The 27128-nt window shown below is 37.8% G+C and overlaps 1 protein-coding gene across 4 annotated transcripts in view; it reads right to left on the bottom strand.

Moving 5' to 3' along the window:
• Positions 1-27128, bottom strand: part of LOC107660220 (calcium uptake protein 1, mitochondrial-like) — an 80630-nt gene that overhangs the window by 8985 nt on the left and 44517 nt on the right. Inside the window, exons 6-11 of one of the 4 annotated variants that reach the window (XM_016449481.1) lie at positions 25089-25100; positions 10308-10313; positions 9265-9379; positions 8373-8455; positions 3928-4128; positions 1230-1367 (exon numbers count right to left, since the gene is read on the bottom strand). In XM_016449481.1, the coding sequence (XP_016304967.1) occupies positions 1230-1367; positions 3928-4128; positions 8373-8455; positions 9265-9379; positions 10308-10313; positions 25089-25100 (555 nt within the window). The remainder of the gene's footprint in view (positions 1-1229; positions 1368-3927; positions 4129-8372; positions 8456-9264; positions 9380-10307; positions 10314-25088; positions 25101-27128) is intronic. The other 3 variants (XM_016449482.1, XM_016449483.1, XM_016449484.1) reach the window with 3 other exon arrangements.

The following is a 27128-nucleotide window of genomic DNA, read 5'->3' as shown; positions in this document are numbered from 1 at the left end:
GGGATGATTTCATGAACAGAAGGGTATATCCTGCTTTTTGTGACTGTGAAATAGTCAGATTTCTTTAGTGTTTTCTGTGACCATTTGCGAACATTGTGGTCAGCATATTAGAATGATTTCTGAAGGATCATGTGACACTGAAGACCGGAGTAATGATACTGAAAATTCAGCTTTGCATCACAGGAATAAATTTCATTTTATGTAAACTAAATTTAAAATGAATTCAAATAGAAAAGTTATTTTAAATTGTAATATTTCAAAAAAATAGTTGGTCAATAATGCAAGAAGCCAATAACAAGGAGTCATTTTTCCAGCTAAAGTCTTGACACCAATTGGCATGTCGTGCCAGGTTAGGATGTGTGTTTGAGAGGGAACGGGAAAAGGAAGACAGAAAAGATCATAAGAACTCAGGAGGAGCTCAGTCACATTAAAGGGATAGTTCACCCAAAAATGAAAATTCTGTCATTAATTCCTCACCCTCATGTTGTTCCAAACCCGTAAGACCTTCGTTCATCTTCAGAACACAAATTAAGATATTTTTGATGAAATCCGAGAGCTTTCTGACGCTGCATAGACATCAAGGGAACTACCACGTTCAAGGCCCAGAAAGGTAGTAAGGACATCGTTAAAATAGTCCATGTGACATCAGTGGTTCAACTGTAATTTTATGAAGCTACGAGCATACTTTTTGTGTGCAATGAAAACAAAAATAATGACTTTATTCAACAATTTCTTCTCTTCCGGTCAGTCTCCGCCGCCATTCACGAGAGTACCACGACATATGTGTGTGCATTCCTCTGCTTGTAAACAAGCCGCAGCACATCAGGGTTCTACGTCATAACGCCAGCTCCTGGATCAGCAGCAGCACCACATGGTACTCTCGTGAATGGACTATTGAATGGACTATGGACTATTTTAACAATGACCTTACTACGTTTCTGGGCCTTGAACGTGGTAGTTCCCTTGCTGTCTATGCATGGTCAGAAAGCTCTCGGATTTCATCAAAAATATCTTAATTTGTGCTCTGAAGATGAACGAAGGACTTACGGTTTTGGAACGACATGAGGGTGAGGAATTAATGACAATTTTCATTTTTGGGTGAACTATCCCTTTAATAGTGGAGAGAGAGAGGACTCACTGTGCTCTTCTAACAGTGACACTTCACTCTCACACACACACACACACACACACATACACACACAACTTTTTCAGACTGGCAGGTTGCCCACCTGAGCATCCTTGAACATTCTTTTGAGGTTCTTCTGCATCTGTTTGAGTTTACGAGACTGAACTCCACTGTAGGCCAGCAGCATTCCTCCAAACTGCTTCTCTGTGATCCTGCCGTCCACTGGATCATTCCTCTCAAACTACACACACACATACACAGAAGAAATGCTGAATAATGGCCTCAGAAGTGAATCTTGTGCTCAGCTGGTCAATATCATTTACAATTCATGTTCAACTGAATACTTAAGCATGGGCACAGCTGCAGCAGGTTATAAAGGATTGGAGGATTTAAAGTAGCTGACAGCAAAAGTCGATCACCTCTCTTTGGTTGGAATGCATTAGGGTTTGACCATTAGATTAACTGAAAATAAAAATTTCCATCATGAAAAACAAGAGTGAAAAAAATGACAGAATTTTCATTTTTGGGGTGAGCTATTTCTTTAAAAGGGACACACAGCTCTGGTCTAAACAATTTTTACTTCATTATTAGTGACTGTCAGGCTGTGAGACAGGTTTAGAAGCTCAGTCTGAAAATGAGACTGTCCTGTGGGTGGGAGCTGTTAACAGATAGAAGGTGGGTGAGATTGAGGAATATCCGACAAAGCACAGAGCTGCAGCCTCAGCACATCTCAAAGAGCAGATAAAGAGAGAGTCAGACAGTGATCTACCAGCGTCTGTGTCAGCGGCTGTGAAGCACTGACACTCTGTCAGTCCCTGAGGAAGTTACATCACATCCAGTGTCACTCACGCCGCACTGCTGCCAATGGCTCTCAAACCCTCACTGACCTTTACATTACCGGTCATCTCTCTTTCTTTCTTTTTTATTTTTTTTTACAAAGCAAGTTGTTTTGGACATGTACCACGGCTGACCAGCTTTTTCCAATGACTTTAGATATCTAAAGAGCAGGTTGACAGATAATGGAAATAATGAAGAATCTGTCTCTCTGTGTTTGTGCTCTGGAGAGTCACAGACATATCTGTTGATTTCTGGAATGCAATGGCCAATCAGAGGTGTTTCGGTTAGTCAGAATCCACTCACCACTCAAAACGCCAGAGTTTTTGTTTCATCCTGAGTTATAACAAACAAAGTGTAGACGTAAATAAGAGATTAATTGATTATAACAGAATTTTCTGACATCGTGATAAAGTGAAATGAGTGACAGCTTTTCAGTGATTATGACTCTTTGCGTGCTTTCTTGGCTAACATATAATCCATTCAGAATTTGAATAAAAGTTTTTTTTTTCATGCTGCTAAGAGGACCAACGCCGTGGCGTACAACCTGCAAAGTTTTAGGAGTGACATCCGCATATAAATGGAGGATTCCCTCTTGAAATCGCAATGACTGATATAGTGATAATCATAACAATGGACTGGACAAAATATGATGTCAAAATAGATGTGCGTGAAGGCTAAAGCACCCTCACTAATTTCAGAAGCACCCTGAGTGATTTGATCCTGAGTGATCCTTCTGGAGCTCCTCCGTGGGACTCGAGACCGGTGTGTGGAGCAGTTGTTGCTCATTAACATTCCACCCCAGCCCTGCTTCATGCCATATGGTCAATACATACCTCTGGTTTTTGACCATGGTTTTCGGTTCGGCTTGGATTTAAGATGCGCTTTTTAAAACTAATAATAATAATAAAAAAACAAAACAAACAACTCCTGTACACTTCTGCACATTGGAACTTGGATTACCATATTTCTTTTGAGATAAGTATTACTTTTTCCTATTTTTACCCAATATAGGATGGACTGCCCATTATTGAGCGCTATAAACACATGTAATGTCTGTTTCATTCATACTGGACACCAGAGGGCGCCCTCGTGCAGAAACTCCATATATGCACCACATAAGTAATAGAACTCATGAGGAAATCCCTAATATGGACAAAGCATCCAGCTATCACTGTGACTGAAGCAGTGTCCGAAAACCGCTCCCTATCCCCTATATAGTGCACTAATATCGGGTGTCGGCCATTTTGTAGTGCTGTCCGAATTCTGAGTGAACGAGTTCATTCCCTACATGAATTCACTACTTTCTAACCACAATCCTCTCTGATTTCAAGTGTACAACTGATGTACACTCACTGAAGCACTACTTCCCATAATCCAATGCGGAGAAACGAAGAGCTGCAAGAGAGTGTTGGGAGCAAGCGAGTTTGAATGAGAGATGCAGTTTACATCTTTCTTATTTCTGCTTTAACGTTTATTGCATGCATGATTAATATTAAAATATATTATTTAGACACTCAGTTTAATGTTTTACTAATTTAACGTACAAAAGATAATAGAGATGTGATGATAATTTGGATAAATTGGCTGGTGAGTGAAAAAGTTAATTTCAAACCCTGTATATATATATATATATATACACACACACACACACACACAGTGGTTTGAAAACCACTGATCTAGACCCTTTTATCACTACCTTTGAGTACTACCTTGTGAGTATTGCTCTATTTCTTTCATTCTTTCTTTCTTCTTTCTTCCCATAACACTAAATTAGGTTTAATGCCTTCTTATTCCACACAGAATAGTGCGTGCTGTCCTGGAAGGGAGGTTGCAGTAGGAAATTATGCATGAGTCTGAGCTTCCATTGGTGACAGTAGCTGACAACTTTCAACCTCAGTTTATTTTTCTGTCATCTCTCATGTGTAATCTACACTTCTCCATCTTCCTCGACTTCTGTGCCATACCTCAAGCTTTAGTACATCGTGCTGTAATTTCTTCTGAAACTCCAGGAAACTGCCGATGGTGAGCTTGCCCTTCAGGTCAGCCCCGAAAAAGTAGGTGGTGAGGGCTGAACTGCAGCCTCCTGTTTTCAGAGTGTTTCCTGTGGTGGAGCGATCTCTATGTCTCATGCCCATACTGGTCTGAGAACGGATGATACTCTGAACCTGGAAAAACAGAAATAATGATTCATGTGAATGACTCATTACATTTATGTAGCACTCTTCTGCAACTCCTCTCAAAATGCTTTAAAGGGAGGAGGAATCTCCTCAACCACCAATGTGCAGCATCCACCTGGACCAGAACACACTCCACACTGAATATCAGTAGAGAGAGAGTAATGCAGCAAAAGAGATGGAGAGGCAGGTGAATGAGGAGGAGGAGGAGAAGAACAAGGAGGATGAGGATGAAAAGAAGACAAAGAAAAAGAAGGAAAAAGGTGAAAGAGGATCATGACAAGGAGGAGGAAAAGGAAAAAGGGGAAAGAGAAGAACAGCAAGGAGGAGGATAAGAAAAGGGGGAGGCTGAAGAAGTGGAGGAAGAGGAAGAGAAGAGGAGGATGAGGAGGAGTAAGAACACGAGAAGGAGGAGGAGGATGAGAAGAACGGGAGGAGAATAAGGAGGAGGGGAATGAGAAGAAGAGGTTAAGAAGAAGGGGCAGGAAGAGGAAGAGGAGGAACATAATTAAGAGGAGGAAGAGGAGTAGAAGATTAAGTAGAAAAAGGAGGAGGAGAAGGTGGAAGAATGAGGAGATAGAGGATGAAGAATAAGGTGAAGAATGAGGAGAAGGATAAAAATGAGGAAAAAATTAGGAGGAGGACGAGGAGTAGGTGGAGAAGAAAGAGGAGGTGGGAGGAGGAAGAGAAGTAGGAGGAAAAGTAGAAAAAGGAGGAGGAGAAGAGGGAAGAATGAGGAGTAGGAAGAATAAGGCGAAGAATGGGGTAGGAGAAAAAGAAGAAGAAAAAGGATGAGGAAGTAGATAGATTGGCAGGAGGAGAAGGATTATGTGGATATGAACAAGAAGAAGCTCTATGTGCTCCTTATTGTTCTTCTATTGGGCTTTCATTTTCTCCTCCTCCTCCTCCTCATGCTGCAGATGGACAGAAAAAGAATGAGGGTTAAGAGGAGGAGAAAGAGGAGGACAGAAAAAGAAGTTCATATCTTCTTCAGTAGCCTCATTCTTTCTAAAGTTACTATTTATCAATCACAGATGAACACTGAACTTAAGCTGTACTCCACGGAAAAGAGAAACAGTGAGGAAGACAAAAGCTCTGGGAGGAATTCAAGGACTCTTTTCAGGGTGAAGGTTTAAATGTTCAGGTGTCCAGGGACCGGTGGAGGTCCAGAAGGAATAATTAGCATTCAAGGGTATTTAGCTCCTGAGGTTCTCTGGGAATATGGGAAGCATGCTGTTTAGCAGTGATGTATGTGCGGTTCTGGGACAGCAACTAAAGATTACTATCAATAAATCAATAAATGACTGCATAAATATATACTGCCATTTAATCAGGGGCTGAAATGCTGCTAAAGATCAAGCATTTTTAGACTGATATATTCCCTTAATAGAGTGTAAGTGTAGCATTTTAAAAGACTGATGTTATGAGAGGGAGTAAAATTTGTTTCCTAAAACAAAAAACTCTAACCTTAAATTCTTCAGTAGGATGATCTGTGATGAACATGTACCTGTGACCTTAGACTATATTTAGGTTAATAAGCATAGTTGTTTAAATGATTAATATTAACAAATGTAATTATATAATCAAACATCAGTCATCTATGAACTCAATATATTTCCGAGTGATGTAAATGTAGTGTGGGATATTATCCATGGGGATTTGATTAGATTGTGAAAAGTGGTTGTTAAATAATCAAGATAGTATGAAGGATTCATCACATAAAGTAATTTTAGAGTTGGAACATACATTTGTTTTTTATTTGGAATATGCACTAATCATACATATTGTAAAAAGACTATTAACATACAATAACAAAGTAAATAGGGTCAATTTGATTTCATGTTGACTTTAAAACTAAGGCGAAACAATGTGGCGACGACACTGAATTATGTGGTTTCAATAGAAACTAGACTGAGTAAAGTTTGAGAACAAACTTTGAAGTTGGCTTGAGAAAGCCTAGCCTGAAAGTTTGAAGCAGCTGTAAAAGCTTGAAGTTTGAAAGTTTAGATGTTGTTAACATGTTGCTAGTATAATTTTTGCATGATTAGCATGTTTCTAGCATGTTTTAAACACGATTTGCATGTTTCTAGCATGATTAGCATGTTTTAGCATGATTAGTATGTCTTTAGCATGGTTAGCATGTTTCTAGCATGATTAGCATGTTGTTAGTATGATTACCATGTTGCTAGTATGCTGTTAGCATGTTTTAGCATTATTAGCATGTTGCTAACATGTTTATAGCATGATTAATATTTTGCTAGCATGTTCTTAACATGATTATTGTTGCTAGCATGTTCTTAACATGATTAGCATGTTGCTAGCATGTTTTTAACACGATTAACATGTTTTTAGCATGTTGCTAGCAAGATTCTAGCATGATTAACATTTTTATAGCATGATTAGCATGTTGCTAGCATGTTTTTAACATGATTTAACATATTGCTAACATGAATGAAAAAAAAACAAGTAAAAAAAACTTTACTAAACCAAGTAAAACCAGGTGATTTAGTAAAAAAAAACAGCTAAAACCAGCTCATTTAACAAAAACCAGCTAAAAACCAGCTAAATCCAGCTGATTAAAAAAAAAAAAAAAAAACTGAAACCAGATCATTTAGCAAAAAAGAAAAAAAAACAGTTAACCAGCTAAAACCAGTTGATTCAGTAAAAAACAAACAAACAAACAAACAAAAGACAGCTAAAACCAGCCTAGGCTGGTTGTCTAATCTTAGGTGGTTTAAGATAAAAATAGCTGTTTTAAGCTTGTTTGGTCTTTAGCAGGTCTCCCAGCTTGACCAGCTAAAACCAGCCTGACCAGCTAAAAAGTGGCCAAAACCACTTTAAAGCCAGCTTGGGAGACCAGCCAAAGCAGCCAACAAGATTAGGTTGGTTTTAGCTATTTTTTCAGTAGGGAATTGTTACGCTTTGCTATAGCAATAGACAGCTTAAATACACCATTGTACAAAGGTTTTCAGCCCCCTCAATGAAAGTCTATGAGATTTTTGGTGGTTTTGATAGTCTGGTTTACAAAAACCGTTAAGTAGCATCAGTTAGAAAAGATATAGCACACCAAGTCAGACCAGTCTGAAGGTCTGCCCCGAGGTTGGTGGTTGTAGCTTTAAAGCTCTAGGAGGAGTTACACCGTGTCTATACCGAATGCGACCTTTTTCCAGTGTAGACAGCATCACTGATTATAATGGGTTCTATAGTATTTTGTCGTGTCGCGTCGTGCCGTGCCGCTCGCTTCCGGTGTAGACATGGTCTTATCTTAGTGTTCAAATTTTGGCTCAGAACCCTGTTGAAAAAACCAGCATATGCTGGTTAGGTATGTTTTGAAGCATGGCTGCTGGTTTGAGCTTGTTTAAGTTGGTCCTTAGCTGGTTATGAGCTGGTTTAAGCTGGTCATGTGCTGTCCTAAGCTGGTCCTAAGCAACTAGCACCTGCTGAGGATCAGCTTAGGACCAGCACATTTCCAGCTCATGACCAGCTAAGGACCAACTTAAACCAGCAGCCATGCTTCAAAACATACCTAACCAGCATATGCTGGTTTTTTCAACAGGGAAGAAGAAGCAGCAGCAGCTAAAATAGTGGATCAGTAAGTTGGCTTTCTCAAGCAAACTTAATTAAAATGATCTTATTTGAGCAGCAACTCACTTTTCTACAGTGTAAAGTTTCCATTTTTTTTTTGTGTAATTTCCATTTCTAACTAAACTTATTAAAACCCGGGCCAACAAACAGGCAATATACTATGCCTTGACCCTCGCATCAGTTCACCCTCTTGTCTTATTTCAGCTGTAGATCCATAGACTGACTACTGGAGGTCCACATTCACAGACAAGAGCATTAAATACATTCCCTTTGATGTGGCCAATATATTTGCTTGGTTGAGGCACATACAGTGTGTTTACCAGTGGGTACTGTGTATACCCAGAATGCTTTGCGAAAGAGAAAGACCTAATACTAACCAGGTGAATGACTCACAGTGACTTTTACAAATGAAAGGCAAATGTAGCCTGAGGGGCAAACATAATCAAAACAAACAGCTGAAAAGACGTGTAAACAAAATACACAAACGGCCACTACACAGTCAGAAAAAAGCACCACAGTGCCTTTAAGGGTACTGCCACAGTGACAAGCTGTTGTACCCCTCAAGGAACAATGTTTGCACATTTTTTTCCTGAGAGTGTACTAATGAAATGTGTTCATCTGTACCTTTAAAGGTCTTTGTGTTCACCTACTTGCTCAAACTCCTCAAGGTCGACCTCTCCATCTCCATTTAAGTCAAACATCTTGAAGGCGATTTCAAAGTTCCTTTGAGGAGCTGTAAAGGGACAAAACCAGTTTGCAACTTAAAGGTATGTCACCATTTACTTTTACTAACACATAACAGATATTTCTGCATTTCTTAACAGTTTAAAAATATTACAATATATCAAAAATTTGTTTCACATTTTTTATGGTTCATTTGTAATTCTGTGGTGCTAATTATTATTGTACTATTTATTTTCATGTAGCATCAATATTTTGGTCAGGTACATTTTAGAACTTCTATCATTAGTTATGAAACATTGGTTTAGTACAGGTAAGTTTTTGTACTAATTGCGCATGTTTTTATATTTTTATTTTTTAAAGATATTTTGCTTTTGCAAGGATGGGAACATTCTAGAAGTTTCTATAACATTCTGGAATATTCTAACTTTTGGACGACTCACTTTTGGTAACTGTTTATGTAAAACTGCTGATAATGATACATAAAAAGCAATGTTTACATCAAGTAAAGATTCAGTTATATCAGTGCCAAATAAAAGCTGTTTAATCCTACATAAGGGTGGTCCACCGTCATGGTGGCAGCCATGATGAAATCACATGACCCAATACTGCTCACTTTAACTTCATAACTTCTCATTATCGTAAACTTCTAGTTGCGGAATAAACTACTAGGTGATAAACAGCCTGTGAATAAAGTAACTTCTATAATGACAACAGCAAGCGAAAAAATTTGCTCTTGCATGATGCTGGACATGCCTACACCTACAGGTATCAATATTGAGTCCAACAACACTGTCATAACAGCTAGCAAAACAAAAAGAGATTTAAAAGAAATACACAAAACACACTCAAGACACTTACTGGAAAGGACGGTTGTGAGGAAGATGTAGTCAGAGAAAGAGATGAGTCCACACTCCCCCAGTGTGTAGAAAATGCTGTCCTCGTCGGCAAACTTCTCTCTGTCCTGAGAGATCTTCTACAGGAGCCCACAGAGAAACAGAGAAGAAAGAGTCAGCAATGCTTCTGTTGAACACCATATGGAGCATCTGAGTCCTGTTTAAGAGCTGAGCTCCACGAAGTCTGAACAGAGCAGCAAAGATAAAGGAACTAGCATGCTAACACTGACACAGCACAGTACAATCATGCAAGTGATGCAGTCATACAAGACACGAGCAAAAATAAAACAACATGAAAAGGGTGTTAAAACAGACATTTCATAAGTGTCACGTATAGAGCAGCACATATGATAGGCTGTTTCTCAAAATCAAGTGAGCTGCCTACCTAGACAGCATTTTTGGACATCAAGCATGTTCAGACAATCAAATAAAGGCGGGCAAATCAAGTGGGTTGCTTACCTAAACAACATTTTTGAGCTCCATATGAGTGTTCAAATGCTCAAATGAAGTGTGTTTCCTACCTAAACAGTCATAATAGATGCATTTGGCCAAATCAAGGAGGTTGTCAACATTGTCAGAATCATATGTGTGTTCAAATGTTTGAATCAAGTGAGTTGACTAAACAGCAGTTCTTAACATCACAGGTGCACACCTAAACAGCATGTGATAAGGCTGCCTATGATGCTCAAAAATGCTGTCTATGTAGGCAGCTTACTAAGATTTGAGATGCGTCTTTATTGAACAACATAGTAAGTGCTACAATCACTGACTTAGCTTCACAAATCGCAAGATCACAGTATTTGACATTTCCGCAGTAAACAGGTTCACATTTTATGAGCATGAACGAAGGTGACTCCACAGTGGTGCGAACGCTGTTTTTTTTTTTTTACCTGTTTTTGGCATAGAAAGACATAAAAAGAATCAGAACCCTCAAGTGTGAAAGTACACACACATACACACACACAAAAAGCATGCCAGAGCTCAGCTTCTGCTGATGCATCTTGTTACCTCTGTCTGGGGTGGATCCCATCAGTGAGTAGAGGGGAAGAAAGAGCGTATTAAAACAACCTGACCATTGCACGGACAATCAGGCCCACCACACACCATAAGTGTATAAACACACCATTGCATCCACCCAAATCCAGCCCTTTTCACTTCATGCTAACACACAAACACGAATTTATGCAACATCCCACACATACTTCCCACTGAACACACACTCCCTTTGTGACAACATGATACAAGCCAATAACAAACGATACATGCTTCCATCGTCACTTTTGCATCAGTAAATCAAAATTAGGAAATGAGATTTCCCTCTGAAACTCTTCTAAGCAATGTTTGCTAATCGCTACTGCTATTACTCAGGGTCTAAACAGACGTCTAACCCTAATTATTGTACATCTATGAAATACTCATTTCTAAATTATTAGTCTCAAAATTCAGCAAATATCTGTGAAACATTTTTTGTATAATGATACTAAATGATTGACCTTTAACCCAGGCAACTTTCCTGCATAGTTTCATGTCTGTCGTATTACTCTCTGCTCTTTCTCATCACAATAAATAAACCGGAAGTGCTGTTAATGCCATCTTGCGGCAAGACACAATAGACGCTACGCTCCAAATGCATGGGTATTCTCTATCGGCTAGCCATTCAGTGTACATCTGCCTTACACTTGTTATTGAGGAGGATTATGGGATTGAATGAGGACAATCATTAATGTCCACTATGGTTTTGGACATCACTACAAATAGCTGTCCCCTCAAACAGTGCACTAGATAAAGGTATAGGGGATGATTTCAGACAGAAACTGCAAAGCAATGCCATAGCAACCACCCAGAACACCCTAGCAACTGCCTAGCAACACCATAGCAACCACCCAGAACACCCAAGCAATGCCATAGCAACCATACTGTCTTCATAACGTGAAAAACTAGCATAAGTGATTGCTTTTCTGCAGTTTTCGCTGTGAATTTGACCACAATGAGGTTCAAGTGTGTGCACTGGGGACAAGGTAAACACAGTTTATTTTTATACCAGCTCTGAAACTGGTCGGAGTGGGAATAGGCTCGTGCTGCAGGTGCTGCGGTAGAAGCTGACAAAAGCAAACGTGTGTGTGTGTGTGAGGAGGGGGCAGGGCTAATAACCTCCGAGCTAATTGTGTCCCTGCTGTCACCTTCAGAGACACTCAAGAGATGTAGTCTTATCCAATGTTAGTAGTAGGGATGTCAAACGCACCAGTACTTTAGTACCAAGTCGACATGACAACGTAACTATAACAAGTTTTTCTACAGTATCAGTAACACCAGGTACCAACTCAATTCAGTATCCACAATTTGAATAAAGAATGATGCAATTTCAGAGGAATTTCACAAGCATTTGTATCATCTACTGAACTTCTGGTATCATGACAACACTAAGAAAGGGTGCTCAGCAGATCGTGTGTTCACACTATGCTAAACTCTTTGTGCGGAGACACGATGAGAATGGAGAACGAGGGAAGAGGTGAACCTTTCCAGACGGTCTCTGCTGAGGAAAATTAAAAAGTATGTGGGTTGTGTGGCAAAAATGAGAAAGAAAAAAGCATCTAGCCAGAGAACCCGATGATGTATTCAGAGCTCACACAACTCTCGTTGGTGCTCATATCAAACTGGGCCTGAGTTTTCAGGCTGCCTCAGACTTGTTTTGAATTTTTGCCATTAATGTAAACATGTGTAAAACCTTTTTGCCTCCTGGAGCATTTTTTTAATTTTTAGAATATTTCTAACCATATAAATTCTATAACTGCTAGAATACATTTCAAATTGTTGGCAGTTCAGTGTTTGATTTGATGAGCTCTCTAGTGTGTACCATCGCTAGATTTTGATGGAACCACTCTTAAACATTTTCAATTTGTATGAAGTGCTCTGTCCATGTTTTCTGTTTACTCAGCCATTGTTTGTAAACTTTACTCAAACAACGTAGCACCGAAAAAAAAAAAAAACTAGTGCTGTCAAACGATTAATCGCGATTAATCGCATCCAAAATAAAAGTTTTTATTTACATAATATATCTGTGTGTACTGTGTATATTTATTATGTATATATAAATACACACACATACAGTATTTATTTTGAAAATATGTACATGTACATATTTATATTCATATAATTTATATTATATAAATATATTTAATATATAAACATAACATTTTTCTTAAATATATACATGCATGGTTGTGTATTTATATATACATAATAAATATACACAGTACACACAGATATATTATGTAAATAAAAACTTTTATTTTGGATGCGATTAATCGTGATTAATCGTTTGACAGCACTAAAAAAACATGCTATTAAAGCATACTGTTCACTTAGAAATATCTAGCCAAGTAAACAAGGCAGTAGATAGTTTGTTACACTTTCTAAAAGACTATGTCTATATAGCTAATACCCAAATGAACACATAGACCTCAATAATTGGTACACAATACACAACGACGGTAACAATCAGTGGATAGTGTCTGAGTATGAATGGGTCGTTTTGAGCAGAAAATGAACTCCAGATGTCACAAAACAGCAAGTTACTAAACATAACAAAAGCAACAGTGAAAAATTCAATTATTCAAGCAGCAGTGCATAATGGGAACACCAGTGTAATAACTTGTAATAATTTTACTCAAAGAATCCTTGTAAACATAAACAATTCCAAGTAAAATATACTTGAACTTTTTCGAAGTTTGAGTTGAGTACTGATATAGTAACTTTTTTAAATTCTTGCCTGAACTAAATTATTTGATGTAGAAATTACATTAGTTTTTCCATAGTATTTACTTCACCACAGAATATTTTTTTTATCGGTGTATCTGGTTTTACTACCAAAATGACACTTGAGTCTGTTTTTGAGGTGCAAAGTACATGATTTCTGCTGAGATAAGTTACTTTAGGATAATTAAACATTTTTAATTAAAACATTCTGCCGATGAAAATATGGAAAAAAAAAAAAAAAAACTACGGTAAGATATTAACAATGAAATAATTAGGGATGCACCGAATGTTCGGCAACCGAAATTATTCGGCCGAAAATAGCAAAAAAAAGCTCTTTCGGCCGAATAAGCGAAAAGAACGAATAAATTGTACCGAACAATGACGTGACGCGATCAAATAGCAACCAGCGCAGAGTGAGAGGCGCGCACTCTTTATTATGCAGCACACAAGTCAGCAGTGTGGAAGCATTTAAACTGTCGGAGAAAGACGCAAAAATCATTACAAGCACCAACAGCGAGAGACTGTTTAGGACTGCATCGCATGTCTTCAATGAGTAGAGGAAGGGTGTGATTGTTGCTGGTTACTGTATGATGATTGAAATCGTGAAATGGCCTTAAACAATTAGTAAATAAACTGCAGAACGTTATGTTTTCTAATACACGCAAGCATTGCATGTATTCTGACAGTGCTTCACGAACTCACTGCGCTATCTGCTTGTTAACCAGGGTTCAAAGTCCAAAGCCCGAGGAAAATCTGCGCTGAAACAGTGTTACTCGTCAGTTGCTCAGTCACATTTTTATGAATTTTTACAAGGCATGTGACAATGCGATATGTACGATGTATTCATAATGAGACTCATTTATAAATCTGCTGTCAACAAAAAGCATTAAGGTCTTCCTGCGCGTTTCCGCCAAAATAAAAGTTGAGAAAGCAAAAACTCGATCAACATTTATAAATGTTAGTATTGTAATTTTACTGTTGTTCTGTAAAATAAAATAAAAAGTAAGACAGTAATAATTATAATAATCATTACAACAGCTCTGTTAATAACATTCACACATAGTGTTCAAATTAGGACCTGTAATATTTTCTAATGTTTTAAAAAGAAGTCTCTTCTCAGCAAGGCTGCTTTTAATTGTACAGTAAAAAATACATGCCTGATTCAAGAAGCGGGTCTGATGGCCAAAAAATATTATTTTACTAACTCATTAATTTGAAGTTAAATTGTGCTTTGTTGGTATAGCGTCTGCTAGAATGTTAAAAATGTTCAGTGTTAAATATTTTTTAATTGTTGTTTTGTAATTTATTTTCCTCTTTGAAAAGCAAGACAAAACAGTAAAAAGCACATTTTGGCTATTTAATTTATGCAATGGTGAAAACAAATTGGCAAAAATACATGGGGGAAAAAAACTCGAAAAAACGTGTTCGGTATTCGGCCTTCAGCCCAGTGTTTCATTTTGTTCGGTTTCGGCCCAGAATTTTCATTTCGGTGCATCCCTAGAAATTATGTTTGTAGATGATGACTCAGCTGATGTTGATTCAGCTGATCCAACAACACTAGGATGGGCATTGACCTACTTGAGCTGAAAGAGCTGAACAGCAGTTTGAACCACTTTGCTAATTAGCTTACTCAAACGCATCTGTCACGTGTATATAGCTCGGTTTCTTTTGTTCTAGTTTTCCCTCCACTAGTTTGTTTCCTTAGTTTAATCAGCTCGTCACCTGTTTTTGTTCTCCCTAATTATGTTCCTCTGATTATTTAAGCCCTGTATTTTCCTCTGTTTCCTGATCTTGCGTTAATGTTGGATAATGTTAGATCTTTGTAGAATCCCTAAATACTCTATTTTTTGTATTATACTCCTTCGTCGTGTGCTTAATCCCTGCAAGCACGAAACAGCATATTACTACAGTAAACTCATTATAGTTCAAATTATCACAAGGATAGTTTTCATATGTTGTACTTTATGTTGATAAAACGTATATGTTTGAGTTCAAGGCTTATATATTTTTTGTCTTCTCGGTTTGATACATTTTTGTAATTTTCCACATTATTATCAATTGTAAACTATTGCATCCAAGTGCAGAGTAAAATGAACAGATTTCTAAATATAAGACGGTCATGATGAAATGTTGACTAAATTTTAAGGACACTCTTAAAATCTTAAAAATGCATTTTTGCATGACATCACTTGTTGTCGTCATAAATTATGGTTAGCTTACAAGTGACACTTAAATAAATTGGAATTATTCAGGAATCCATATGAAGCACATCCCAGATCCCCACTTTCAAGTGGAACGTGAGGCCACACCAAAAGAACTACTGGGAAAACACTCAATGTCCCAAGAAGTAAGGCCAGCTTAAAATGCTTAAAATGCTTAAAATGATTTGTTGTAGCTTTGTAATTCCAAACTGCTCTCAGTGCGAATATTTATTTAGAGTGGACAAATGCTGAGATGCACAGGGTGTAAATCTGTGCACTATTGCAGAGGCAAAACTGGCAGGATCAGACACTCCTCCATATTTAACTTTCATTAAAAAGTTGCAATCATTTGACTCGTGACTCGTTCTTGAGAAGACAGCCTGATTAATCTTCAGTACCACTGTTTATGTGGGAAGAATAGAGAGAACAAGCACAGACCAACAACGTTCTGGTCTGTCCATTGTCCAAGCACTAGCAAACAGGCCTATGGAAAGATTGGGCAGATCCTTGAGCACAGTCCTGTTAGTACCTCAGCAGTTCTTCAAATGTTCTTGTTAGTTAAAATATGTTGAAAGTAGAGCTCTTGGAACATTTCTACTCCCTGTTTTTGTTCTACATCTTGCTTTTGTTCTGTCCACAGGACATGTTCTCACTAGATGGAGTGCAGCAGAATTGACTGAGGCATAATAAGGCCCTAATACACCGCAAGCAAAAAGTTTCAAAACGACTTGACTTGAATGGATTTCTGAATTGCATCACTTTTTTACAGGGCCGCTTTACAGCTTACTTGAACTCATTTCATAATTGATGATCTTTACATAAATCAACTGAATCAACACTGAACTGACCTCAGCTGATCAATGACACTATAGTTTTATTTTTAGAGCTGCTTTAAAGCAGAATTAATCTGTTAGTGTAATTTCATTCCCGTTTATCCCTGTAAAGTTGCTTTGAAACAATCCTTATTGTATAAAGTGCCGACAAAAACTTGAAAAACTTGTGAAAGCATATCCACATCGCTATGATCAGATGCTTTCTTAACTGCTGTTTTCTTTACATTTAAAAAAATACGGTTGAAGTAGGCCCATTATTATTGTGGAGATTTTTTGGGCTCTTGGATTCAACTTATTTTCTTCTTGTTCCCCCTCTGATATTTCGGGAGAGCCATGTGAAGCAGTTTGCCGTATGCAGGTATTACTGAAAGTAAGATCATTCTGTGTCTCTGTGGGACTTTTGGAAACACTTCACAGGTGCTGGATTCCAAAAACACAGGAAGCTTTATGCTGCCAACCGCCTGAATGGAGATATGGCAACAACATCCCACACTGCTTTGTGCTAGGTCCAGACATCGTATTGTGTGTGTAATGTCGGCTGCTCTGCAGCATTGTGCTCTAACATGTTCCTGGCTGTTTCTGCTGTCCAGTGTAGGCCGTCACTTTCTACCTGAAACTGTTCCTCTGGTAGGAGGGGGATGAAGGAGTACTCAATATAATTGTTCAATTCATCGAAGAAGATTTTTTCTCCTTCTGGGACAGATTGAGGAATATTAATCAGTGGGATCCACACCTGGGCATCCGGTAGTCTTTCTTGTGTCACCTGACTCACTCTAGCACACTCTCTCATAGCTGAGATACGTAATCTTTGTGTGCGGTTATTCAGACCGAATGCCAAGACTATCTTTTCTACTTTAGTCTCTAGCGTAGCTTTTTCTATCAGATTGGCAGCGTGCAGTAATTTAGCACCCGGGAAGAGCTCAGATAGCAGAGAGACGGATGTCTGTGTGAAGACTCAGATCTGGATGAACCCACACTTTACAAAGAATGCTGCTACGTCACAGTCCAAAACTAAGCCCAAGACAAAATTCAGCCTTTCTCAGAATGAGGGAAACCGGGAGACAGGGTCCGGATTTGGATCAAATGATGGATCAAGGATTTCTGCTTTCAGGCTTTTGGTGTGGACTCAAGTCCATTTGACATCAGAGCTTGGTGTAAAAGTGGTTTTCTAAACTTGATATGATTTGCAATTGGTTTGAAAGCAGTCCGTCCAAATGTGCGGAAATGAACTGGTATTGATGATCTATAAATTGCATTTTAGCACGCTCCTGGTCACACTTAGTCTACTACATTTAGCATAGTTGCTTGTTTCTAAATAAATTGCCTTCAGAGAGCGGCTCGCATTCTTTGCATCTTTTTCAATGCAGTGTAATGGAGGTAAACGTAAGTGTGCATAGTGTTGGTGGTGAATCTAAAATGAAGAACACAATAAACTGTGTCTTCTCCTCCTGAGACGTACCATTAGGAGTAGACACATATTGGGATATAATTAAAAAAAATGGTAAAAAATGGTCTGAATTCTGTGAGTTTGATTCAAGCATTGCTAATCATCATGTTCATGAGATGATTCATTTTGAACTGCTGCAGTTTATACATAAAGCCCACAATATTAATTTAGATCAACAATAAATCAGATTGCTTGCCAAACCAGAATGACATCACCTTTTTACTAGTAATACATCAGGGTTCAGACACACTCTCTCAGTTTAAATCTAGATTAAAGACAAATCTCTTTGGCCAAGCACTCAAATAATGCATCTCATAATCTTGTACTGCAGTTATATCTGATCAAATGTGCATTATTATTCTTTAGCTTGGGTTAAACAAATCAACATAACAGCAGCTATGCTAATTATGTCTCTATTTGTTTCTCTGTTTCTGCTGGGATTGACATCCCATGGTAACTAGGATTTACACAAGCTTCAGTCTGGATCCAGAACACCTGAGAAGAGATGATGCCAACCCCTCAGAGGACCTCAGATGATGCCAACCCTGAAACAACCTACAGAACTACCAAACGTTGCTATAAGTTTGATTGCATCATATATAATAATTGCTGTTAATAGTGTTCATCGTCTGTTTGATTACGTCTTTAATTGATTTTTCCATACATTTCTGCCATATGTACATTAACTGACAGTCACCACTGATAAGCTACTACAAAATATTGTAGAAACTTAATTTTCTGTAAAGTTGCTTTGCAACGATTTGTATCATGAAAAGCGTTATACAAATAAACTTGAATTGAATTGAACATCCCATTTGTGGTCAGATTTTCAGAAGTAATGGCCTGTTCTTCAGCCCATCAAAAACATGATGGCAGCCAGCAGTAGGAACCGCCACTACAATCGACAACGCAGCCATTCACACCTTCATCTTTAAGAGTGTGTTGAACTAGAAAGTACTTATTTCTTTTCCAACACTGAACTGAACATACACAATCAAATTAGAATACTGATCATAAAGGGCCTGTTTACACCTGGTAATTTCATGCGTTTTCGCTGATCGGATATCTATCTGATTTGTTAAAACGTTTTCATTTACACTTGGCCACATAAATGTGTCGTCGCAAAACGGATATAAATCTGATCTTCAATTCCCGCGCTATATTTAAATTTAACGGAGTTCACGTCAACTAAATCAAAAGATAAGTGCTGCATTTTATTAATTATCAGCTCATTTCAAGATCAAAGACCACAATTGGAGAGCGTGCGGCATCAGCACTGGAAAGATACGTTTGTCTTACTACTTTTAATGAAGATGATTGTGTGTTGGCCATCTGCGTCTTACTTTGTTTAATTCGCAGCAGTTTGCACGTCGGCTTGCTGAAGAGATACTCAGCTACTCGTCCACTGTGATGCGTGTTGCATTAGCGCAGTCATATCGGACTATAATGTCATAAAGCCTATAAAACATTTATTATTTTAACATTTTGGGAGGAGTACAATTTTCATATGTGGTTTCAGCAACCAGATGCATTTACACATGTCCAGTTTCATCTGGAATGCGGCCCAGACCACCTCTTGAAGTGGTTTGAGCAATCAGATTTATATCCGTCTCGAATGCGTTTCGGATGGCATTTACACCTGGTCTTTTCACGATCGGATAGCTATCCGATCAGAGGAAGGTCAGCCACCGGACATCAGACTAGTTTCCATGGTAGCAGCCCTATCAACATCTCACACATTGCAGGCTCCACCCCCTCCCACCCATTCATCACATGATCACAGTGGCATCACAGTACCTAGCGGTAGGGTTTGAAGGACTGTCCAAAGTAACAACTTTTGACCCAAAGTTAGTCAACTCGTGCTGTGTGCTTGGTGTTCATGCAGTTCTAGGCCCTGTGAGCGGAGATTAAAGGGGTCATGAACTGACATATAACTGAACTTTTGACATATACATAATGTCATAAAGCCTATAAAACATTTATTATTTTAACATTTTGGGAGGAGTACAATTTTCATATGTGGTTTCAGCAACCAGATGCATTTACACATGTCCAGTTTCATCTGGAATGCGGCCCAGACCACCTCTTGAAGTGGTTTGAGCAATCAGATTTATATCCGTCTCGAATGCGTTTCGGAGGGCATTTACACCTGGTCTTTTCACGATCGGATAGCTATCCGATCAGACAAAACGCATGAAGTGACCAGGTGTAAACAGCCCCTTAGACGAGTGGTGTCAAACTCAATTCCTGGAGGGCCACAGCTATGCTCAGTTTAGCTCCAACCATAATCAAGCACACCTGATCCAGCTTATCAACGTCTTCAGGACTACTAGAACCTTCCAAGCTGGTGTGAGTTGGAGCTAAACTGTGCAGAGCTGCGGCCCTCCAGGAACTGAGTTTGACTCCACTGATTTAGACCCATCATTTCAGACATGGGATATAAATGGCACTGGTACTTTTATATATATATTGTGCTTTTTGGCCCTATTGTGGAGCTTGGCAGTCTGTCATTATATGGAAAAGAGCAGCATGAACATTCTTCAAAATTTTTCTTTTGTGCTCCATAGGTTTGTAATGACATGACGGTGACTAAATGATCATATAATCTTAATTTTTTTGGGTGAACTATACATTTTAAATGTGACAAACCTGTAGCAGCCCTATCAACATCTCACACATTGCAGGCTCCACCCCCTCCCACCCATTCATCACATGATCACAGTGGCATCACAGTACCTAGCGGTAGGGTTTGAAGGACTGTCCAAAGTAACAACTTTTGACCCAAAGTTAGTCAACTCGTGCTGTGTGCTTGGTGTTCATGCAGTTCTAGGCCCTGTGAGCGGAGATTAAAGGGGTCATGAACTGACATATAACTGAACTTTTGACATATACCAGGTCAATGTACTATAAAAACATCCTGTAAGTTTCAAAATTCAAAAATTTCTCGTTAGTTTAAAAACAGCTTTTATTGAAACCAAGCTCAGAAAACGGCTCATTTTGGAATGTGCCACTTTATGACATAATAGTGTGGCTGAGCACCACCTTTTCAGAGAGACTGAAAGTAAAGGATGATGCAGTGCTCAGTCTGACTAGAGTGGATCCAACAGTAATGTTGCAACACAGAACTGTGAGTAAATGTGTTTTTACCAATATTGCCTTGTCTGTTCCAGACCGTTTGATATTTACATATTTAGTATTTATATGTTTTTAACCCAAAAGACTCATGTTGTTTTCAGTGTACATCACAGCAGTGTCCATCTGTTATTTTAATAATTGAAACTGTTAGCCAATCATAGTATGGGGCGTTTACTTGTGAGACTTGAATGCGAATGAGAACACTAGAAATTAATAACAAAAAATGCATTTCATGACCCCTTTAAAGGAAGGGAGAATATGTTCCTGGATCCAAGGCAAACTGTGGCGTCACCGAGCGCAGACAGGGGGCGCTACAAAACACCAGCACTACCTCATCCCACTAGCAGCCTGTCCTGCAGCCACTCAGTCGCAGGCATTCAGCGCAGGGCATGCACAGATCTAAAGCACAGGCACAGGTCGCCACTTCAATCAGAGAGACAGAAAGAGAGAGACAGAGAGGAGGAGCATTCGTCTTTTTGAGTTGTCAGAGATCAGATACTGGTCACATTTCATCCCAAAATCAAAAGTAAAAGAAATAACACAGACAATTTCATACCTAAATGCAACTGTCATCACAGTAACTATATAACAGAAAAAAAATACTATATATAAATATATTTTAAATATTACTCAGTACAACCACAGCACCATAATGAATAAATAAGTTACAAATAACATTAAGAAATTCTTTCACATAACAATGTGAAGTTTGGGGAGATCATGAAAATGCCAAATCCCAAAAAATCTTAAAGGTCATAAAAACTATGCATATGTATTTTCTTTTGCTTCAGAGTAAAAAAAAAAATGACATGTTCTTGCCAGGTTTTGTGAGATCTACTTGATAAATCTTTCCTGTGAGACAAAAATATCAAGACATGAAATCTCAAATCTCAAGACATTTTTCATCTTACTGCCGACAGTTATAGGGTATAGAGTAATTGTGTCTATTAATTACAAGAATGCTTGAGGATATCCTCTCCTGCAATCTTCATGGAATGATTTTTAAAAATCCATGTCCAGTAAGCAGAGATGATTGGTCCTTCTTGAACAGTGCAAAGAAAAGCAAGAGGTACAATGTGACTAGGCTGTCTATGTGCTTTAGCAATAGCAAAAATTAAATAATTATATAATGAGGCAATTCAGTTAGCCACTGAATTGATACTATTCAGATAAATTCTAGACTCGACTATATATATATATATATATATATATATACATATATAAAACCTAATAAATACTACTCTGTCTATAGTACCGATTACCAACTCTATTCAATACCAGAGTGCTGAATATTCAATGGTTAAGTCAGCTGCCAAGAAAACACTGGTGTAACAAAAATTAGTAGTTAGGCTAGTAACTATAAACAGCTAGTTTATAAATTGTAAACACCAGATCATTATAGCCAAATACATGCATGTGCGAATATTCTGTGCTGTCAGATCGCTGCTTTCATAACTATAATTTAAATACTTTTATTAAACATTTGACTAGGAATATAATTTAAAGTAACACTTCTTTATTTTAAAGTGTCTTTGTTATATGTGCATATTAGAGTAATAAAAGTAAACTATGCATAAAGCAACAGACCCTACAAGTACGTACATGTTATCAATATGACTCAGTATTTATTTGTGTAACTGCACTGTAACAAGGACAGGTTAAAATAAAGTGGGACCTAAGTTAAATATAATTCAGTCAATTTTATAATATGATTTAGTCGAATTTAGTAGATTTGCGTATATAGTTTATACTTAAAGAACTTTTTACTTGAACAGTTCACCTAATATGTATCTTTGTTCAGTTGTTTTATTTCTATTGTAAACTGATTTTTTTTACTTCAATAATAGTTTTAACTTAATAGTAATTTGTTAATTTTTGTATTGTTTTTATTTTCTCAACTGCTTTTCAGTGTCTTAGTTCTATTTTATTATTAATTGTTTATGTAATTATTAATTATTTGAAGAACTTCAAGCAGTGTTTACTTAAATGAGAAATATTTAAAGGCTCCATGCTAGTCTAATTTAATTTGTTAATATTTATATTAATAAGCCATTTTTAAAATCAAGGAATGTTTATTATTTTTGCTGTGATATACAGTTTCACTGAAACTCGTATATTTACTGGTATTGTTATTGATTACTGATTATGGTATCATGATATAGTCGACTTATTAGAGACTATTAGAGTAACAGATTAAATTAAACTTTGAAGTTTAAAGACTGAAATAGCATTTTCTTGCAAAATATCAATACTCTGTTTTATTTACAACTTCAAAAAATCCATTTTTTAATTTAATTTGTTAATATTTATATTAATAAGCCATTTTTAAAATCAAGGAATGTTTATTATTTTTGCTGTGATATACAGTTTCACTGAAACTCGTATATTTACTGGTATTGTTATTGATTACTGATTATGGTATCATGATATAGTCGACTTATTAGAGACTATTAGAGTAACAGATTAAATTAAACTTTGAAGTGTAAAGACTGAAATAGCATTTTCTTGCAAAATATCAATACTCTGTTTTATTTACAACTTCGAAAAATCCATTTTTTCAGTGGTCTAACAACAGGGTGGACGCCATATTCAATTTCACATTCGCTTTCATTCTCGTCAGAAATAAAAAAAATGATGCTACCCTGACTAAGGTCTATGACTCACTACTCTGATCCCTAGTACTGCATTATTCATGCACATGAGCATTTGCACATGCATGCACAAAACATGCGCTCTTGCTTTCTCTGTACGGCACACAAAGGAGAGTCTCTACGCTCAATAATTCAGCAGGGAGAGACAGCGGCTGGCCTCCCTCAACACTATAACAGACCCTACTGCACATGTGCACACGCTTAGACCTTGAGTGTGTGGGTAACATAGGTGGGCGCCAACAGAGTGGACTGGCAGAATGTTCCAGATCAATTCACATCAATTCAAAGTCCTTATCACTGCAGAGCAGGCCTTGTACAAACTGGGGTGTGGTGCATAGTGAGTGTATATGTGTGCATATGTGTGTTTTCCTGTCTAGATGGGTCTAAACATGCAGTATGTGTGGCTGGGTGTGTCCACCCACTTTCCAATAACACAAAGCCTTAAAGGTGAAGTCAATGTTAATGTCAATGTTAAAACAGCAGTTCAATACGCAGATAGTTTAAGTCATTGACTTTGTGTGTAAACACCGTTTGATGGGGTGGTTTGACATGTCAACTTCTGGCTCAACCAATGGCGTGAGTTTGGGCTGGAACTACCTGTTTGATCTAACAATGGCAGAAGCTATTTTGAAACAGTCATTAGCAGTGTTTGCTAAGCAAACATAAAACTCCCTGACCTAAATATTAAACTTTGGTGTGCAACTGTTTATGTTATGAACATGAACGATTTCTCAAATTATGCAGCTTTGTGAGGAGCATTCTGATTTATAATTTTTGCCTGGCTGATGATAAAAAGGCATACAAATCCCATAGACTTACAATGAAGGATGGACCTGAGCCATATCTAGAGATCAGAATAATATCATACAGACTTGGAGATGGGCTCTTTTGACTTTGGCTAGTAAGTGGCCACAAAGCAACTGGCCAGAATACCCACATATAGCAACATCCTGGTAACACCACTTACAGTTTCTTTAGATCATTTATGTATTTTGCAACTTTCTTTGGTGCCATAAGAACCACAAAAATGACACACAGCTGCAAGCCTGTGCAAACATGTCAAATATGTCCTCTCACCAAGACCTTTTATTTATAGCTAGCTGAATAAACTTAATGTACAAGAAGTACGCCTTGTTATAATGAACAGAGTCAATTTCAAGACATGCAGGTATCTACTGAAGTTAAAAGATAAGTAAACAAAACAAAAAAAACAACTTTTTTTAAACAGTTGTTATAAAATGCTAAGAAAAATCTCTCTCTCTCTCTCTATATATATATATATATATATACTACCATTCAAAAGTTTGGTGTCATTTAATTTTTTTTAAAGTCATTTTTCTTTTTGGACGCTGGATGCAACAGAAAACACCCCTGATGCTACAACTATCATCCTGCCATGTGCTATCTGATCCAGCCTAATATTCGCTCCAGTCAGCCTCTCCACTCTGCTCTCCTGGAAAATGCACCGTCAGTAACGTCACTCCTCCTTTGCTGTAGTCATACTATTCAAATATCTCTTTTCTGCTGAGCTAAAGCTCTTCCGCTCATCTGGCCCGGGCTGGCCGAGTTTTATTACTCAGCCAGTGATTTTTAATGAAATGTAGAGGCTTTTAATGCATTGTTTGGCCAGAGCTCCACATCTGGGAACTTATGTGGATTTCCTCTCTGACAACTCAAGAAGAAGAAGGATAGAGAGAGAGAGAGAGAGAGAGAGAGAGAGAGTTCACGCACACGCAGTCCCATGCAGCTTGGCACACGCCCCATACCTGCCAGAAGTCCTGCAGAGAGGGAGGGGTGCACAGAAAGGGGGGAGGGGGTCCATAGGGATGGATGGAGAAGTAAAACGATGGCAGAGGAGAGAATGACGGGGTTTATTGGTTAGATGGACACAGAAAGAGCCGAAAGAGCACAAATTAATAACGGTCACCATAAACGCAACAAAACAATTTTATCCTCAAAAAAACCCCCCAAAAAACAAAAAAAAACAATGCAGGACATCTCGATGCCTGGAGGAATAATGAATTCATGTGTTAAAAGAGATTGAACACAGATATACAGTTACATGTTCATACAGATAAATAAATATTATCAGTGTTGGGGAGTAATTAGCTGTAAGTAGTGATGCTACTAGGGTTAGGATACCATTTAATGCAAAAGACTGAAAAAGCTTTTCTTGAACTCATAAGTTATGGGCTTGAATTGGTCTAACGGCTCATTCACTGACTGAACCAGATGGAGTGAATCTTGGAAATGAACCACAAGTCATTCATTACATCAACTCTAAACTCAAAACGATCTGTTATTGTGATTCTGAAGCAGGATCATGAAATGTATTAAGATTTTCACTCCCATATGCTAATAATAGTGTTACAATAGTTAACAAGCTAATTTTGGTAACACTTTAGAATAGGGAACACTTATTCACTATTAACTATGACGTTTCCCTCAGTAAATTCCTAATTTGCTGCTTATTAATAGTTAGTAAGGTAGTTATTAAGTTTAGGTATTGGGTAGGATTAGGGATGTAGAATAAGGTCGATTAAAGTCGGCATTAATATGTGCTTAATTACTACTAATAAATAGCTAATATTCTAGTAATATGCATGCTAATAACCAACTAGTTAAGAGACCCTAAAATAAAGTGTTACCCAAATTTTTTTCCAACAAGTAGCAACAATTTCCTATGTCAAATTGTTCTCTGAAGCCTTAAGGTGTAGTCGCATTTACTTTAAATTTAAATTTTACGTTTATATTTTTGAGGGTTGAATCCAGTCATTTCGATAGGAATCCACTCATCAGCCAATTTTGCGTGAGGACGAAAGATTTCCCTACACAGATTTCACAACGGGTTCAAGTTGGTCACACGAATTTGCCGTAGTGAAAAACTGAAAGCCGTTTGACTTGAATGTGACTTCTGAGCAATCAGTGCTTCATAAATTACTAGACTATTGACTAGTGGTTAAATGGATCGTAGTTGATCCGTGATCCGTACAGAAAAAGCCCCACGGTTCGGCACGCATGTGATCCGCGGATTAATTGCAAAATTGAACCATAATAGAGTATAAGTTTATCATTTGTTCGTATTTACACAAGCAAGCAAATTTTAAACAATTCCAGAGAGAAAAGGCGAAAGGGAACTCGATTCATTACTCGTGCGCTGTTCTCTACGCACACACATGAAGCGCGCACGCGTTTCAGACGGCGCACGAACACCGAGCTGAATCCTCTTCTGAATCCTCTGTTAAATTGAAATATTTTTATTTTCTTGCTGATCCGAAAAATGATCCGATCCGTGGGTCAAAAACCGTAATGTGATCCGAACCGTGAGATTTGTGATCCGTTGAACCACTACTATTGACAATAAACAGACCTTTTTAGCCTACAACATTTCGCCAATGTGAGCGCACATTTTACAAACTGCTAATAGTTTGCCCACAAGCCTCTGAGCAACATTTTACCTTTTCATAGCTAAATAAATATTTTTAAATACTACTGTTTATCACATTTTCAGTGATATTAGTTTTATTTTTATTTTGTGTAAAATTGTGTACTTAAATTATAATGCTGTCTCTAAATGTTAAATGACATTTTAATATGATGAATTAATGTCTAGATGTCTAGATAGATATCCACTAGACACTGTGGATAGACTACTTAAATTAGTGGTTTTAGTTTGACAAAGTATTTTCAAAGTAGCTTCCCCAACACTGACGTCATATTGTCGGAAAACATAGTTTACAAAGCACCTGTGCTCATTAAAGTGGGCTGAAGGGAACACACACTCTCTCTCTCACACACACACACAC

The sequence above is a fragment of the Sinocyclocheilus anshuiensis genome, unplaced genomic scaffold (genome assembly GCF_001515605.1).
Source record: "Sinocyclocheilus anshuiensis isolate Anshui unplaced genomic scaffold, SAMN03320099.WGS_v1.1 scaffold475, whole genome shotgun sequence".
NCBI lineage: Eukaryota > Metazoa > Chordata > Actinopteri > Cypriniformes > Cyprinidae > Sinocyclocheilus > Sinocyclocheilus anshuiensis.
The sequence above is the reverse complement of the archived record's forward strand: the minus strand, read 5'-3'. Positions and strand labels throughout refer to the sequence as shown.